At 38.4% G+C, this 19527-nt stretch overlaps 1 protein-coding gene across 3 annotated transcripts in view; it reads right to left on the bottom strand.

The window, feature by feature from the left end:
• UTRN (utrophin) overlaps positions 1–19527 on the bottom strand; it is a 577733-nt gene that overhangs the window by 27583 nt on the left and 530623 nt on the right. For all 3 annotated transcript variants that reach the window (XM_045009515.1, XM_045009516.1, XM_045009517.1), the window contains 4 exons: positions 17857–17993; positions 15889–15927; positions 15588–15653; positions 6697–6762 (listed from right to left, as the gene is read on the bottom strand). In XM_045009515.1, coding sequence (XP_044865450.1) covers positions 6697–6762; positions 15588–15653; positions 15889–15927; positions 17857–17993 — 308 coding nt within the window. The remainder of the gene's footprint in view (positions 1–6696; positions 6763–15587; positions 15654–15888; positions 15928–17856; positions 17994–19527) is intronic.

The following is a 19527-nucleotide window of genomic DNA, read 5'->3' as shown; positions in this document are numbered from 1 at the left end:
CTCACTGCATACGCAGCAAAATCTGTACAAAAGACCATTGCTATTAGGTAACCTCCTAGAGACAATGCCAAAATATCCACAAACATATGCAGTAGTTTTCTGCTCTTTATTAGAGGATCGCTTCTACTAAGAACTAACTGGTGTAAGCTCATTGAGTAGTTGCTTCCAGCACCTCTTCGGGTACACTGGCTCCTATGTTAGAGTAAAATGGAAATATCTCCGATATTTCTTTGCTTGAGTATAAGTAAACTACTCACTGTAAACCCCGTTACGTGGGCTTCCACTTCTTGACTCTAGCTTGATTTACTCCTTGTTGTTAAGATATGAAAGTTTGGGGTTTTTAATCAAATACTTTTATGTCAAGTAACACAAAGTGAAAAACCACCAATTCCACCTATATCATGTGACAGTCCTGGCCACTGTTTCAATTCATGCTGTTTCAGTCCACATGCAGTCATTTACCTTACAAGAATTAAAAACTGAGTAGAGATGAGAAACTCCTCCACGCTCCTGTTTTGTGTAACAGTCTCTCAGCAGGTGCAGGGATGCCCCAAAGCTCTTGAACATTGCGGGCAGCGGGGCCCCCAGGAGCTCCCAGCTGCTGCGGGTGGCAGGGGTGCCCCAGAACTTGGAGCCGCCATGGGTGGCGACAGTGCCCTGAGCTCGACCCACGGGTGGTGGGGGGACCCTGCAAGCTCAGAGCCGGGGCCCCTGGGGTGGTGTGGGGACCCCACAGTTCTCCATTTTGTCCCCCATATTTGTAGTAAAAGTCACAGATAGGTCACAGGGTCCAGTGAATTTTTCTTTATTGCTCATGACCTGTATTGTCCGTGACTTAGCCTTATTGATGAATAGTGCTGTCAGGTGTAGAAAGAGATCAATGTGCAGGTTGTTTTTTCTTTCTCTTATACCTACAAAAACAAGCCTCTCGCTCCTTTCTGCTCCAGCTACTCTCTATCTCAGCGAAACTCATAATTGCTTGTTTTTCAGTAGCCTAGTTACAAACTAAAGGCCTGATTCAAAAACCAGTAGGAATCTTTCTATTGACCTCAATAGACTTTGGATCAGATCCTAAAACATCAGTGAAAAACTGCAGTAACTTGCCCATGTTCTTCCTTTATCCACCTTAAAAATATTCTCTGTTATAACTAAGATTATTGCTTAAGTATATTTCAAATTATGATGTTGCATAAAGCCCTAGAATATTTGTAGGGCTTCTTAAAATCCTGGAAGCCATACAGAATCACCCCCACTCAAACCGGCACGTTCTTGGACATGCTGAGAAATGTTGGCAATTCTAGCCTCAGACCTCAAGTGAGCAGTGAGTGCCACAACACAGCACTGAACCAGACCGAAGAGACAGAACATTGTGAAATCAGGTTTGGGTTTTTTTAAAAAAGATTGTCTAAAATATTCATTTAACTGATAAGTGCAACATTTAACTGATAAGTGTGAACAAATGGCATCATTTTGGAGTGCAGAGATATCCTTATGGTAAGAGAGAGACATTTTTGTGAAAAGTTCAGGTGATACACTAAGTCAAATATTTCCATTTGGCTACTTTAATTAGTTTTTTAAATAAATAGATACCAAAAAGGCACTGTCTAAATTACAAGTTTATTCATTAAGCACTGACATCTAAAATAGAACATTTAAAAAAAAGTGCTTCCAAAGTTGAGTTTTTATATGTTAAAGTCCTGTTCTGTCATTTCTGGTATGACTTGATAATCTGTGTAATCTGTGAATTTTTACATAACATTTATAAGACACTGAAAAATGAAATTTAAAAATGATAATTGTTGACAGAACCCTCACAGTACTGCTACTAGCTGGTGTGACTGCAACAGATAAACACAAACTGGCCAAAAAAAAAATCTAGTAGTTTTTTTATTTCAAACTCCACAATCATATTCATTCAGGACAGAGGAGATTTGCTCCACTTCTCTCTCACTGTGGCTACTCCACATGGAATATAGAGGACAAAGATTGGAAGTATTGATTTGTCCATTATAAGCAGCATACTCTTACAGATAACATTCCTGTTCAATGAACACCAGATAAAGGAAGAAATCTAGTTAAGGAAAAGATGAATCTTTGCTATGTATCTCTCCCCTCAACCTTCTGTCTGCCTTGCTAAATTATTGGTCTGAAAGGCAGGACCTTGTGTCTGCACTAACAAATCTCCTGACAGTAATTAAGATAGATCTATTAGTGGCACTGGAGTTTTAATTCAGGGTTTCATGATGACAGAATGGCCTACAAGACAAGGAAGCAGCAAATGCACTCTGGCAAACAAACCTTTTGATATTGAGAATCCATTCCACTTTCCTCTCCAGAACTGATAGGGGATGGTAGGCAACAACCAGAATAAAAGCAAAGCATCAAAATTAACTCCTCGGCCTTTTTCAGTAGTTATTCCACTGAAGATTTTCAGCTTACTTTGATTCAAAATCAGGATCATGAAGATGGAGAAGTTATCAGACTGCACCTCTAATTTTAGTGCCTGCGCCATTTAGCAGAATGACAGCACTAAGATGTAAAAATGAGCTGCAGGAAGGTCAAACTTAAGAGAGGTGCATCTCATGTAACAAGCCATGGAAATCTGCACTTGAAACATGCTATTCTGTGTGTGTGTGTGTATCAATGTCTTTAAATAGGTGTGTATACATTGTATGCATAAGTATATGGAGAATAAGGGGCAAATGGGTGTAGTTTCCCATGTCTTTCAGAGCATTCAGTCTAAGCTCTAAAAAAAGATCAAGTCTTTCTGACAGAATCATTCTGAGCTCTGGTGTATTCATGATTCTATTTGATTGAGAAAACCAGATAATAAATTAAATCTTATGCACTAACCTGAATGTGCTGTTGATAATTATATTTCCCCCTTTGACCTAGCGTTGCTGTGAGAAATAGCAAAATCCTGAAGGTTCAACAGCATTGTCAAAAATTTTCTCTCCTTCTTTCACTGTTTGAGCGATTGGCTGAACAAAGAAGTAGGACTGATTGGACTTGTAGGCTCTCAAGTTTTACATTGTTTTATTTTTGAATGTAGAATTATGTACAAAAAACCCCCTGCATTCAAAAATAAAATAATGGAAAACTTTAGAGCCTACAAGTCCAATCAGTCCTACTTCTTTGTTCAGCCAATCGCTCAAATAAACAAGTTACTTTGCATTTCCAGAAGACAATGCTGCCTGCTACTTGTTTACAATGGCACCTGAAAGTGAGAACAGGCATTTGCATGGCACTGTTGTAGCTGGCATCGCAAGATATTTACATGCTAGATGTGCTAAAGATTCATGTGTCTCTTGATGCTTCCACCATTCCAGAGGACGTGTCCATGCCAATGACAGGTTCTGCTAGATAACGATCCAAAGCAGTGCGGACTGATGCATGTTCATTTTCATTATTTGATTCCGATGCCACCAGCAGAAGGTTGATGTTCTTTTTCTGGTAGTTTGGGTTCTGTAATTTCTGCATCAGAGTGTTGCTCTTTTAAGACTTCTCCACTCCTCATCCCTCTCAGATTTTGGAAGGCACTTCAGATTCTTAACTCGTGGGTCAAGTGCTGTAGCTATCTTTTGAAATTTCACATTGGTATCTTCTTTGCATTTTGTCAAATTTACAGTGAAAATGTTCTTAAAACAAACAACATGTACTGGGTCACCATACGAGACTGCTATAACATAAAATATATGGCAGAATGTGGGTAAAAAAGAGCAGGAGACATACAATTCTCCCCTAAGGAGTTCAGTCACAAATTTAATAACACATTATTTTTTTTAATGAGTGTCATCAGCATGGAGGCATGTCCTCTGGAACAACGTCCAAAGCATGAAGTGGCATATGAATTTTTAGCGCATCTGGTACGTAAATATCTTGGGATATCAGCTACAACAGTGCCACGTGAATGCCTGTTCTCACTTTCAGGTGACATTCTAATTAAGAAGTGGGCAGCATTATCTCCCATAAATGTAAACAAACTTGTTTCGCTTAGCTATTGGCTTAACAAGCAGTAGGACTCAGTGGTCTTGTAGGCTCTAAAGTTTTACATTGTTTTGTTTTTGAGTGCAGTTATGTAACAAAAAATGATATTTGTAAGTTGTACTTTCATGATAAAGAGATTGCACTACAGTACTCGTAGGAGGTGAATTGAAATTTGATACAATTTATCATTTTTACAGTGCAAATATCTGTAATAAAAATAATATAAAGAGAGTACTGTATGCTTTGGATTCTGTGTTGTAATTGAAATCAATATATTTGAAAATGTAGAAAAACATCCAAAAATATTTAATACATTTCAATTGGTATTCTATTGTTTAACAGTGCGATTAATTGTGATTAATTTTTTTCACTGCAATTAATTTTTTTTAATCACATGAATTAACTGTGATTAATCGACAGCCCTAGCTAAAACCAAATTAACCTGGAAGAAAAATTAACAGGACCCCCTTGTCCAAATGTTTAGAATATTCTTCCAGAATGTACTGTAGCAAAGGCTATGAAGGAAAAAAATTCTCCTCTCCTTTACATCAGGAAGATCCTAATATTTTGCTTGTTTTAGGGACATTTTGGACGCTCTGTACTGGACACTTTCCATGCTTTCTAAAACTTGCTAATATGGCTTTAAATGAGGAAAATGTTTATATTTTAGTGAACTTCATGTGATATTGTCAGGTTATGAGAACTGAGTTTCAGGCAAAAGAGAAATTATAGTGAAGTCCAGGATAAGACAGAGAAGAAAAAGCAAATTCTCTGAAAAATGACCTCTGAACCATACAACATGTTCCAGAATTTTCCAATGTTAAAAGTGACTTCGCCCCTATTACAAGTTTGCAATAAACTGAAGGACTCTCAGGGACCAATAAAATAATATCAAAGAACAGAGCTCTGATTATGAGAAGTACAGAATTTGATTTACAAATCAGTAATTATCTCCTGAGGCCCAGCAGAATGGACTAAGATAGAGAGATTTTGCCCAGATATGTTTATATTAGATGAGCCTGAGATGAAAATTTTTGACCTAAATTTCAGCCACCCCATAAAGTTCAGGTTATTCACATCCAGAGATTTCGTTTCTATGGTATATTGTAACTAAAAAAACCCTACAGAAGGGCCTGAACCAAAATTCCAGGTATTACAGAAGTTCAGGACATGAACTGGGGTCTGGAGCTGAATTTCACAGACGTCTTCTATATCTACAATGGGCCTGCGACAGAGGCCCATTCACCACTCTGTGTCATCAAGTCTTGTCAAGCCTGACATACTCACTATACCCAACACACTATTGTCATAATCTGAATCTAAAAGATTTCATATAAGGTATCATATACAAACTGGTTAAGATGCTGATACTGATAATCATTGAGTGGTATATGTATGGGGTGTGTACAAAGAGTAATAAACATGTACTAGAATTATGTTCTTAAAATGTGTTTGGAAAGCAATGCACAAGCCCAATCTGCCTTAGACAAAGAATGTACTTTTGCTTGTCAGTGGAGACAATGAAGGTACATTTACGTAGAAGGTAAATAAAGCTAGCAAGTGGGGAAGAAGACAGCATGCTGCCCATACCCCAGCAAAAGAGAGAAACTTTATCTGGGGAAATGCTACAGAAGAATACATTTCAAAGGGCTATACGAAGAGGGTCTGAATCTCAAATGATAAGCAATTGAATCAACTAATTGTATATTATATTACTGTATTATAAAAGTGTATTCAGTAAACCTGTGACACACTGTTGATTAATACCATTGTGAAATATATGCATTAACATTATATAATGAGAATGAGAGAGCGCCAAGCATGCAGGAGTATGGAGAAGACGTCAAGTTAAACTTAAATGTTTCTTTGAAACAAACTTTTTGCAATCTCTAATCACTAATGAAATTCATACTTAAACTTAATACATGATTAGGTTTTAAAATAATAAATAAATTCATTTAAAAAATAAAAGAGCTTTCTACCTAATGAAAATCGAACAACAAAGATCTGTTTGCCCTGCAAGAGCTCATAATATCACAAATACCTAAAAAGAGCCAGGATCTATCTCCCTATGCTTGAATATTTCACAAAGCTCACAATTTGGGTCTTGGCAAAGACATACATTTTTCAAATATTTTTGCTTAACAATGAAAAATTATTCATATTTAATCTATCGGGAATTTGGTATCTTTCTTTTTTATTCAGCACATCAGTTCATCTCAATTAAAACATTTCACAAGCAAAATATCCCATAATGCTAATAACAACGTGGTCTTTTTAGTAAGTATGTCTACATGTAGATGAGCCAATAGCCAGCAAAATCAATATAATTGTTCTGCATAAGTAACAACACTGTTCTAGCACTGTATATTCTTCAAGTGAATAACTTTTTTCTTTTAAATTAATGGGCCAAGCTAGGAAAGAGACAAACTAGAATGAATTTTTATGTGCCTTTCAGCTGAAATGACCCAATTTCTTGAGGCAGAACCACTTCACTAAATGACACATCAAGCTAAACAAACACTGCCAATTTATACCATTACTTTTTGGAAGCATGAAATGTATGCAGGCTTTTCTGGGTCCCATTTATTATCTACTTTGATTGGGACTAAAATTCAGCACTGCAACCAATGAAGATTATATTAATTAGACATTTATAATCAAATGAGTTGGCCTTTCCCAGTAGCTCTAATTGCATGATTTACTTACACACTTCCTGTGGTGGAGCTGCTGTCCGTCAACAAGGAGCCATTGGTCCTTTCCATTTGAGCCAGCCTGAAAGAAAAGAGAAATGTGACTTTGGGAGACCATGCGGAGAAATCATACTGGGATCATTCTATCTGGGAGTATTTCAGGTATGCCAATTCTTGCAGGTGCTGAGGGTTGAACCCCTAAACTGCTGGCAATTCATAGAAAAGACAATATGGATGGATGGATGGATAACAAAAACATACTCTAGTAACTAAAGTGTTCCAAGTATTTTAACATGACTAGAAAATATGGTGACGTTATAGGTTTATCCACAGAAAATGGAGCTCAGTGGTCTGAATCACTGATACGGATGGACTTTTATGAGAAAACTTTATGAGAATTAACAAATTTTACCTGCCCACTCATCTGCATCAAGTACATTTTTTGGCAATCCAGTAGAAGACCATTAGATTTTCCTTAGTATTATCACAATCATTGTGCAACCTCTGAAGCTATGCTCAAATAAATACTATTGCACAATGGACAAACTGACCTATAAAGTATTAACAGACATATTCCTGGGAAAATCATAAATTAATATAGAATAACTGTGGGGAGCCATTGCCTGTATTTCCCATTTTAATGGAATTAATCTAAAAGGTTTGGGTATTACATTTTTATAAATTATGAATATAAATGTTTTTGTCATGCTATCTTGCAGATATGTTATCTTGTTATTGTATAGTTTGCACAGCATTATGGAAAGAATAAGAAAGAACACAGTATGAATCATTTAAATTGAATGCTCAGGGAGCAAACATCATCTTAGTAATTTGTTTCTTTAAAGATGCGTTAGAAATTGTTTCACATCTATTCAGTAGTTTTCACTGCATAAAAGGAATACAAGACATTCTAGAAACATATAATGGTGTGTGTATATCAGTGGGTGACACAGACAACTCCACTTATTACTCTACTGAATATTTCTATAGAACCATCCTGTTGGAGTCTACAAAACTGTAAGGATGTCTCTTAACATTTTCAAATCCAATAACTGACTGAAAATAATGAAAGAAATCACTGAAGTTTAAAACAGAAGACAAGAAGAATTTCCAGCACTGGATATATACACCTCAAGTTGAAGGAGTGCAACCTGGTTACAAGAGATTTACTGAGTTAATGTTGGAAATAAAGATGACTGTAGTGTGCAATAAACAAAATAAACAGCAGCAGTAACAATCGAAAAAATAAATATCTTTCATAAGAACATAAGAATGGCCATACTGGGTCAGACCAAAGGTCCATCCAGCCCAGTATCTTGTCTACCGACAGTGGCCAATGCCAGGTGTCCCAGAGGAGTGCACCTAACAGGTAATGATCAAGTGATCTCTCTCCTGCCATCCATCTCCACCCGCTGACAAACAGAGGCTAGGGACACCATTCTTTACCCATCCTGGCTAATAGCCATTAATGGACTTAAATTCATGGAGGTTATCTAGTTCTCTTTTAAACCCTGCTATAGTCCTAGCCTTCACAACCTCCTCAGGCAAGGAATTCCACAGGTTGACTGTGCGCTTGTGAAGAAGAACTTCCTTTTATTTGTTTTAATTTCATTTGGTGGCCCCTAGTTCTTATATTATGGGAACAAGTAAATAACTTTTCCTTATTCACTTTTTCCTCACCACTCATCATTTTATATACCTCTATCAAATCCCCCCCTTAGTCTTCTCTTTTCTAAGCTGAAAAGTCCTAGCTTTTTTAATCTCTCCTCATATGGGACCAGTTCCAAACCCCTAATCATTTTAGTTGCCCGTCTCTGAACCTTTTCTAATGCCAGTATATCTTTTTTTAGATGAGTAGACCACATCCGTACACGGTATTCAAGATGTGGGTGTACCATGGATTTATATAAGGGTAATAAGATATTCTCCATCTTATTCTCTATCCCTTTTTGAATGATTCCTAACATCCTGTTTGCTTTTTCTGATTAGCTGTAGCTAAATTAGCTCCCATCATATTGTATGCATAGTTGGGGTTATTTTTTCTAATGTGCATTACTTTACATTTATCCACATTAAAATTTCATTTGCCATTTTGTTGCCCAATCACTTAGTTTTGTGAGATCTTTTTGAAGTTCCTCACAGTCTGCTTTGGTCTTAATTATCTTGAACAGTTTAGTATCATCTGCAAATTTTGCCGTCTCACTGTTTACCCCTTTCTCCAGATCATTTATGAATAAATTGAATAGGATTGGTCCTAGGACTGACCCTTGGGCAACACCACTAGTTACCCTTCTCCATTCTGAAAATTTACCATTTTTTCCTACCCTTTGTTCCCTGTCTTTTAACCAGTTCTCAATCCATGAAAGGATCTTCCATCTTATCCCATGACAACTTAATTTACGTAAGAGCCTTTGGTGAGGGACCTTGTCAAAGGCTTTCTGGAAATCTAAGTACACTACGTCCACTGGATCCCCCTTGTCCACATGTTTGTTGACCCCTTCAAAGAACTCTAATAGATTAGTAAAACATGATTTCCCTTTACAGAAAGCATGTTGACTTTTGCCCAACAAGTTGTGTTCTTCTATGTGTCTGACAATTTAATTCTTTACTATTGTTTCTTACTATTGCCCGGTACTGATGTTAGACTTACTGGTCTGTAATTGCTGGGATCACTTCTAGAGCCCTTTTTAAATATTGGCGTTACATTAGCTATCTTCCAGCCATTGGGAACAGAAGTTAACAGTTCCACAATTTCACATTTGAGTTCTTTCATAATTCTTGGGTGAATGCCATCTGGTCCTGGTGACTTGTTACTGTTAAGTTTATCAATTAATTCCAAAACCTCCTCTAGTGACACTTTAATCTGTGACAATTCCTCAGATGTGTCACCTACAAAGGATGGCTCAGGTTTGGGAATCTCCCTAACATCCTCAGCTGTGAAGACTGAAGCAAAGAATTCATTTAGTTTGTCTGCAATGACTTTATCGTCTTTAAGTGCTCCTTTTGTATCTTGATCATCCAGCAGGCTTCATCAAATTTATACTGACCTCAGGAAAGTGAAATTCCCTCCTCATGCCAGGAGTACTGCGTGTTCAGAGATCAGTATGATGTACAATTTGGCTTACCTGAAACCTGAACTACCTCTGTCCCCAAGGAGTTGGACCAAATAACCTTTCTTTTCCTTTTCTAATTTTTAGGATCCTAGGCAAGCTACTATGGCATTCACTATAAAGAAGAATTACCACTTACATTATATAGACATCTTTGAGCTGAAGAAAAAAAATAGTGCGCACTGCCCCATGGGCTCATTTTTGTTAGTTTTCTTTTTTGTCTGAGAGCAAGTTATTTAATCTGTAAACGAATTAGCCTTCTTTGTAAAGATTAGAGGCAATGAAGGAAAACCTATTATGAGATAAAAGACACTTGATATTCTTGGTCACCTTATTCCACTGAAGTGGAGGCATGATATAGCATGTGATGGAATAGCACTATCTAGACTGGATTGTGTATTTGGAAGTCAAGTTTTTAACTGATAGGTTGGCATTCAGATAATCCTCTCTTTCTAGAAGATCTCCTGTAGATCTTCAGCATAAGCTAACACTGAATAAGCCTGCAGTAATAACAATGCTAGTGATCTTCTGTAACATTTCCCATGTAAGCATCTCTATGGCCTTGACAAAAAATTATAAATTTAACTTCAAAACACCCCTGTAAAATAGAGAAGTGGCATAACTATCACTATTTCACAGATGGGCAAGCTGAGGCACAGAGTGATTTAGTGACTTGCCCAAGGTGTCTCAGCAACTCAGTAGCAAAATTAGGAATAGACCCAGATCCTCTGACTCCCAGGCCTGTGCTCTACATCATACTTTCTCCCCTCAGTTATTTTAGTCCTTTGAAGACATGTTTGGAACAGTTGTCAACAGCACATAAAGTCTATCATTACAGTTTACAAAACTCCTCAAATAGACATAATGGGAGAAAATATGAGGATAGTTGTGGGAAAAAGTGAACTAATGAGGTGGCAATGGTCACATGGCAGAGGAAGTGACATAATGCGAGAGAAAAGCAGATAGATAAATAAGGGCACCGTTGCAAAGAGCCTTGAAAGTGAGGACAAGAAATTTGAACCTGATGTGATGGAAAAATGGGGGAGTCGGAGGAGAGATTCAAAAGGAAGAGGGAGGGGACATACAATGATAGGCAGGGGAAATTATATTTGTGGCTGTGTGTTGGAGGAGGATTTTGGGAAATGATGAGGACAAGAGTTTTAGCTTTGTTGACTGGAAGAAATTATTCTTACAGAGGTTCGGATATGGTCTCCATGTTTGGGAAAAGGGACAGGGAACAGTTGAAGAGTCTCCCAGGTTCTGGACCGGAGAGACAGGGAGGACATTGATACTTACTAAAAAGCCTTGATAAAACAAATGTCTACATGACTTTAAGAAAGTATCCCCAAGTTTTCAAAACATATGAATGGAAATTCTAGTTCAATGCAACTCCCATAAATATCTATACTGTCTGGCTACATGGGCCCATGGATACCATGCCCCACCCATATTCTGGGGCTGCACTGGTGCTGGCACCCCCCTCCCCCCAGAGAAGAAAGCTGCCATACCAGCATTCAAGCTGTGCCAGAACAGAGTCCTGGAACTTCCTTTTGGAGCCAGAAAATCATTCTAGAACTTCTGATCCAGCTCCCCATTCCAGACTGAGTCCTGATGGCTTGGTAACCTGGGAAGACCCCGGGGAACCCAGATTACCAAACTGCCATCTCTCCTTCTGGAGCAGACCTAGAAGCAGAAGAGGTGGAGGAGGGTGCCACCTCTTCATGCTGTCTCCTCTACATCTGCTTCTGGGCCTGCTCTAGAATGAGTGATGATGGCCTGGTAACTAGGCTGCTCCAGAATGAGTGATGATGGCCTGGTAACTAGGCTGCCCAAGTTACTGAACTACCATTTCTCCTTCTGGAGTGGGGGTCCTCCTGGGCTCTGCCCCAGTTATTGAGCTGCCATCTTTCCATCTGGAGTGGGGAGTTGAGTCCAGAGATTATTTTAAATTTTTTCTCTTCCCTAGGGGATCATCATCCCCCAGACACTCAAGTATGGGGGCTCCATCCCCTTCATCACTGCTGGGGGATTCACCCCTTGATCCCCACCAAAAGTTTTACAAAGCTGGCTTTTATGTAAAGGTCAGTGGTCAACAAATGGCTAAGACTTGAGCAGCTCTGAAAATTTAAGGTCTGATCCAAAGAGCAGAAATTAATTGATGTCAGTGGGTTTTGGACCAGACCCTTTACTGCTTTAGATTATACCCCTGTTCCGATACACAGCCACCACTGATAAATGGTGAGTATTAAAGGGAAAGACAATACCCAGAGTTCTGTTTAAGATCATTACAATTCTAACAATTATTTGGTGTAATGCAGGAGACACTAGAAGATATAAATAAGATAAATATCTCCTTTTATAACACCTTGGCACTGATATTTTTAGAGTTATGAAATGTGCAGAATTATTGATGCCAGTCAGCAGAAGAAGATAGTCTAGGAACAGGGGTTGGCAACCTTTCAGAAGTGATGTGCCAAGTCTTCATTTATTCACTGTAATATAAGGTTTCATGTGCCAGTAATACATTTTAATGTTTTTAGAAGGTCTCTTTCTATAAGTCTATATTATATCTAAACTATTGTTGTATGTAAAGTAAATAAGGTTTTTAAAATGTTTAAGAAGCTTCATTTAAAATTAAATTAAAACACAGATCTTCTCAATTTAGTGTGATCCAATTAAATTTCACTGGCAGGGACGTCCAGCAGGTCAGAATAGAGGTCCAATGATCTCTCTCAGTAGCTTCAAGTGCACTCTGCAGATCTACAAACTTTGATGCCCACAATTCTAAGCTTTTTAACTGAATGAACTGCATTTCAAAATTTTCAACATCCATCCATTGAAATACAGACAAATCCAAGTCGATTTCATTGAACTTTTCAGGTTTAATTAGAAAAGAAAGCATTGGGCCAAATTGCTGGAAATCTTGAAATCTGTCAGAAAATTCTGTACATTCCAACCTCATCGACACTGACAGTGCAATGTGTTGTTAGCTCTTTTGTGTGTTGGAAGTAGCAGAAAGTAGACGTTTGAATATCCCGAGAAAAAACTGCTAGTTTTACAACAAATGCCTACCAGGCTTCATAAAGATCCAGAACCATTTGCCCTGCACCCTGGAGTCAGAGGTTGAGTTTGTTTAGGTGAGCGGCGAAGTCAGTTAGAAACATGAGCTTATACAGCCATTTGTCATCATCCAGTTCGGGGTAGTTTTGTCCTTTTTCTGACAAAAAGGCCTTGATTGCATCAAAACAGTTTACAAAGCGCACCAAAACCCTTCTGTTTTCCAACCATGGCAGGAGCATCATCTGTTGTCACACCAAATATTTTTCTGATGTCAATTCCTCGTTCTTCAAAATGGTTTACAAAACTTTCCACTATATCTTCCCCCTTTGTTATGCCATGCAGGGGTTTTCGGCAAGAAAATTCCTCTTGGATTTCTTCGGAAGCACAATATCTTGCAACAACTGCCAAACATGGAACATCGTTTATATTCATGCTCTCATCAACTGCAATGCTAAACACTGCTGTGTTTTAATGCAGTCGTCTGCTTTTCCTTAATGTTTTCTGCCATTTCGCTTATGCGTCTCTCAACTGTTCTGGCAGAGACAGGCAGTTCTTTTATTCTAGATACTATCACATCTTTATTTGGCAAATCATTGAACAAAACCTCTGAACTTCTGAGAAAAACGTCTTTCATATAAAAACAACAAGGAGTCCCGTGGCAGACTAACAGATTTATTTGGGCGTAAGCTTTCGTGGGTAAGTGAGGTTTTTTTACCCATGAAAGCTTATCCCCAAATAAATCTGTTAGTCTTTAAGGTGCCACTGGACTCCTTGTTGTTTTTGTGGATACTGACTAACACGGCTACCTCACGATAATGGACACCATGCAAATCATTCTTTTATATATTTCCCATCTGTAAACAGCTTTCCGTTTTTTGCAAGGCACTGTGCAAATCTTGTAACTTCCTTTTGTAGCTTGATTTTTACTTACACTTAAGCTTTTAAAAACACTGCTTTGCTTCTCATATCCTGCTACTGCCTTTTTGATTGATTCAGTCTTGTCTGCTTCATCAAGAAAGGTTTTCTCATACTTCGTTTCAAAATGTTGAACACTTGATGTGTGACAAAACGCTTTCACAACAGAAAGCACAAACAGCACCGTCCTTCTTTTGAATAAATCCAAATGTGTCTGTCCAAGAAGGCTGAAATGAACGGACATCTAATTTTGTTTTCTAAGGAGCTGCCATTTTGTCAAATGTTCCCCTCAACTGTCAGTGGGAAAAAAATGGTGAAAGACGGCAAGCACAGTGCAGAGCTGGAGCAGGTTCCCACAGGTTCCCAAGAACCCGTTGCTAAAATTAGACCTCCAAGCCCAGCTCAGCCCACTGCCGGCCTGGGACTCCGTTCATCCGGGTCGGCAGCGGGCTGAGCAGGGCTGGCAGCGAGGACCCCGTCTGGCAGCAGAGTGCCACTAAAAATCAGCTCACATGCTGCCTTTGGCACGTGTGCCGCAGGTTGCTGACTCCTGGTCTAGAATTATGCTCTCTTGGTTGCTATTTATTTGTATGCTTCTCTGCTCCAGAAATTCTTAGCCCTTATCCTTGGGATATTGTGTTGGTCCTTAATTGCTGAATGTATGTTGTTATGTTTATTAAACTGAGTTTTCTTTTCTGTTCAGGTAAACCAGAATCATGCTCAGGTTGCCCCATTGCACCCGACAGTCTATTTTTAACAATTTGTTCATCTGATGTAGAATGAAAATTCACTATTTACAACTGGAGCTGCAAATACAAATTTACAAATACAGCTGTAGCCTCAAGTGAAAGGAGGGGAAGTTTACAAAATGGATCTGAGGTTACTTTGCAGAAAATCATTTATGCTCCAAGAATTATGACTTATTCAATGAAAACTTTCTTTGGGAAAAGAATATATTGTATAGTAACTAAACAAGAAAATTTTATGTTAGGTCAGCAACTCTTTCCCAAAAAGGAGTTAATATGCACAATGCAGAAATCTCTAAGAATCTCAAGACACCAGAAATGAACAAGACCTAACCAATCCCTAGTCCTCCTTCCCAAATGATATAAGATTGTTCCCTAAGGAACTGTTAAGAGTTTTGTCCCATCTACTTTTTTACTGTTAAAGCAGCAAAGAGTCCTGTGGCACTTTATAGACTAACAAACGTATTTTTTAGTCTCATGACTCAAATCACAGAGCTTCCACCATATTGCTTGGGAGACTATTCTACAATCAAATATACTATTCTATCATACCCTAAAAGTTGGGATGGAAGTAAATGCAATACTTCCTCAGCTTGTTTCAGAAGCAAATTAAATGGCAGTTTATTCCTTACTTATTTGCAATTAGCAGTGATGACAAAATGAGTAATACCAGTATCTCAAAAACCTGAAGGAGAAATTATCTCTCTTTCCATGCTGGGTCTTAATTTATGAAGACTAGACATATTAGAAGGTAAGAAGTGGAGAGCAGAGGGGAAAGAAACTAACATTTGCAGAAACATCCCACAGTAATTCTGCAACACTATCCATTCTATACTGATCAACGACAATTTTCATCTATGTATTTCATTAAATATCATTACATTTTAGTTAGGATAACTCCCCAAACTCTTGGGGTGGAAAAATTTAACTTATCTCTGGTTATTAAAAAGTCACGTGACTTAGTCATGCCTTTTTAATAAATCCTGTCCATTAAATATAACATACATTTCACACCGCAGGAATCAATCCCAAAATGAAGAGGTACAATTAAAATAAGAAATCTGTGTGTTTCTTACCTGGTGGCATACTGCTCTATCCTGGAGTGTGTGTCATCATGAAATAGCTGTGGAGACTGGGAGGGACTATTAAAAGAAAATAAGCACAAAAATGTTAGTAGTATCTAATGTAATTAATTACAGAGACAAGATAGGGTTTTTTAAAAAGTTAAGACTGATGAAATTGTCAAAAAATAGGCTGTTACGTGGGCTTTTGGGCAGGTGTGTATAACAGGTCATACAAATAGGTAAGCAACTAGTCAACATTAAGAAAACAATCAGCATATTCAGCTTTCTAGACACAAGAGTTGTGCATACTCACTCATATTGCTCTGGCCACATACTGATGAGTGTGATAGGACTGCAAAGAAGGAAAAAAAGAGAAGGAAACCACAGAACAAAATCTTTAGTGCAATTAAGCAAGAATAAGATGTAAAAGCACAAACTATCTACCAATCAGACTGCCCAGATGATTTACATTAGCAACATCTACTGTAAAAGCAGTAGCAACAGAGACTGCAGTGTGCCATATGGAAGATAGGACAGTAATTGAAGCATTTTTTTAAAAAAGGGAGTTTTAAAAAATACACAAACACATCACACATTGAATTAATCATCTAAAACCATGTCTGGCTTGTTTAAATTTGGAATTTCTTCCATTTAATTGCTGGAACTTTTCTATAAAGTCACCTGTGAAACTGAACTTATAACAACTTATTTGTAGAAAAATTAAAAGGCTAAAATCAAGGTCATTACTACAATATTTTTCTATTACATAGCAAATAATAAACAAAAATGCTATAAGGGAGGGGATTTTTTTTAAAAGACAAAATACTTACGGCTGTTTTATTGCTTATGGAAGGGAAGCACTGATAACATGGGCTACCAACCACCCTTTACAGACAGACTATATGATGCTTCCCTCATAGCTTGACAATACACCTTTATCTTGACCTGATGAAATATCCCTGCTATTCTAATCCTTGGCCACTCCTGACCATGGACTACCAATCGTGGCAGATGATATGCCACATTGTTCCTTGGTTTTGTTTTTAAAATATGGACTTCTGACAGACTATTTTAAACAGGCAATATACACCTCTACCCTGATATAACACTACCCAATATAACACGAATTCGGATATAAAGCGGTAAACAGGAGTGGAGCCAGGGTTTTTAGCGCCCTAGGCGGGGGGTCCTTCCGCGCTCCCGGTCATTGGCAGCAATTCTGCGGCGGGGGTCGGGGGGGGTCCTTCCGCGCTCCTGGTCTTCGAGGCACTTCGGCGGCGGGTCCCGGAGCGACTGAAGGACCCGCGGCAGAATTGCCGCCGAAGACCCGGAGCGCAGAAGGACCCCCCGCCGCCAAATTGCTGCCCCACCCAAATCCTGGCGCCCTAGGCGTCCGCCTAGGTCGCCTAAATGGAAGCACCGGCCCTGGCGGTAAAGCAGTGCTCCAGGGGGGAGGGGAAAGGGGGCTGCATGCTCTGGCAGATCAAATCAAGTTCGATATAACGCGGTTTCACCTATAACACGGTAAGATTTTTTGGCTCCCGAGGACAGCGTTATATCAAGGTAGAGGTGTATTCACATCTGAAACCAGGGATCAGATTAAACCCTGATGTATATTTCAGGTCCTCAGCAACCCTGAAATCTAGCCATTTGATCTTGTTTCTTAACCTCTTATGCTCAGTCTTTTATTAACTATTATTATATGTTAAAAATACAGAGTACTGTACTGGTTATGAAAGTAAATGATCAATAATGGCTACAGCCACCATATTCAGGAAAACTATGCATATACATTTTGCTATACAGAATGGTTTCATTCACTTTAAGACAAGTATTATGTTTATAGCACTTGAAATTCCAGAAAATAAAGGAAAGTCAATTAATGGAACTATTCTCATTGCCTCCCTAAGGCATCTTAATTTTGTTCTACTAAAAGGGGCCTCTCCTGACAAGTAGTTAAAAACAAAAACAAAAAAACTGTTCTCCATGAGAAAAGTAAAAAAAAAAAAGAAAAGAAAAAAAGAAAAAGAAAAGAATTCCAACATCACTACTTGCTGAATTCCATGACATTATGGCAACATATTTATACAACCAAAGTATAAAATTATTTCTAGAAAACAAGCAAGGAAATTAAAATAAAACAAAACAGAATTCACAGAAAATATTCCCTCACTGAGGTTCTGATACTGTTGCTTCACATTAATTTTGTTTTTGATGTTTTTTTAAGGGTGGAAGAGGCTTGTGAACCACATGGCAGAGATCATGCTTTATTCAAACTTACGCCTCCAAGTTATCGCCTTCAAGAACTGTTTGCACAGGAAGGTAGCCAAGTCGTGGGTGCTTAGCAAAATACTTCTTTGACCGGAACTTGTTCTTCAGCACCTTAGTGAAGTCACGTACATCTTCTCCAGATGTTGTCTAGAACAGTAGAGAAATAAAATTAAACATTTCTAATTGGCACTGGTTTATATCTTAAAGAACGCTGGAAGGGAACATATGGGGGAAACTTCTAAAAGCTGGTGATTTTATACTCTATGAATGGCCTGAAATGTACATTAGCAACAGTGAAAAAATGCATCTCCAAGATTTGTTAAGCTGGCTTGAAAACCCAGTGCTTAAACTTGTTAACAATGAATACACAAGGTTTCTTTATATTTTATGAAATGACAGATAATAAAAACTAGAATAGTTACAAGCCTAAAAAGGCATCAAATTATAATCAAAACTATAAAAAGTAACAAGCTATTTTGCTTAGAAACAATTAAAGTCAATTCTACTCACAAAAAAGTATTGTATTCTTTTAACTATATAAAGCAGTTATGATGATGTGTTCTATAGCACTTGCTTCTCTAACCCTTCTCCCCATTTACATGTCTGAATGCTGGTAGGGTAGGAAAGTCTCTTATGTGACCCTGTTGATAAAGTATATGCAAAAGTGCCATAGAGTATTGAATGACCTCTCCATTGTATGATTGAACTGAAGAGAGCAACCCAAGCAGTAGATTGCCTGCTCAGATTCCATGCTGGGTCACTGATTTAATACTGCCTTTAAAAAAAAATAGGTACTATCTGCTCAATCGTAAGAACTCCCCTGCCTGCAACACCTGAGTTTTCCTTGGATGCTTCCTAGTCAAGTTACCAGAACTAATCCTACTTCTCCTTATTTCTATAACAGTAGCTCCTAGAGGCTCAGACTAAAACTAAGGCTCCATTACACGAGGCTGTATAAAGACCTAGTAAGAGGCAGTCCCTGACCTGAAGAGCTTACATTCTAAGCGTATGTCCACACTGCGGTAGAACAGCCGTGGCTGGCCCACATCAGCTGACTCGGGCTACCAGAGCTTGGGCTGAGGGGCTATCAACCTGCAGTGTAGATGCTGAAGCTCAGGCTGGATAGAGCCCAGACTCTGAGACCTCATGAGGTGGGAGGGTCCCAGGCTCCAGCCGGAGCCCAGAAGTCTATACTGCAACTTTATGCAATTTACAGAAGCTCCACAAGCCCAAGTCAATTGACATTGGCCAGCCACAACTGTGTTATTGCAGTGTAGACATACCCAAAGACAGGCAAAGGGTGGACAGGAAAAAAGACAGAACAGTGAAGTGATTTGCCCAAGGTCACATGATAGGTCTGAACCAGTAATATAACCCTGGTGTCTTATGACTTCCAGTCTAGTGCCCTATTCACCAGACCCTAAGAGCCTAAACATACAAGATTACAGCCATCAATACTTTCAGAAGCTTTTTAGTTTTCCCTGTTCATGCTGTCCTTTTCAAATTGGCACACATTCATTTTGCATCTGTGTTTGGAATGACTGCTTTTAATAACATTATCTATATCGATTTTAATTTGAATGATGATGGCAACATCTCTTTCATCATAGAGTTCAGTAACTTCTGCTAAAGAAACAGCAGAAAGAGTATAAAACATGTTGATGGGTCTATATGAAAGTGA

The sequence above is a fragment of the Mauremys mutica genome, chromosome 3, assembly GCF_020497125.1.
Source record: "Mauremys mutica isolate MM-2020 ecotype Southern chromosome 3, ASM2049712v1, whole genome shotgun sequence".
Classification (NCBI taxonomy): Eukaryota; Metazoa; Chordata; order Testudines; family Geoemydidae; genus Mauremys; species Mauremys mutica.
The sequence above is the reverse complement of the archived record's forward strand: the minus strand, read 5'-3'. Positions and strand labels throughout refer to the sequence as shown.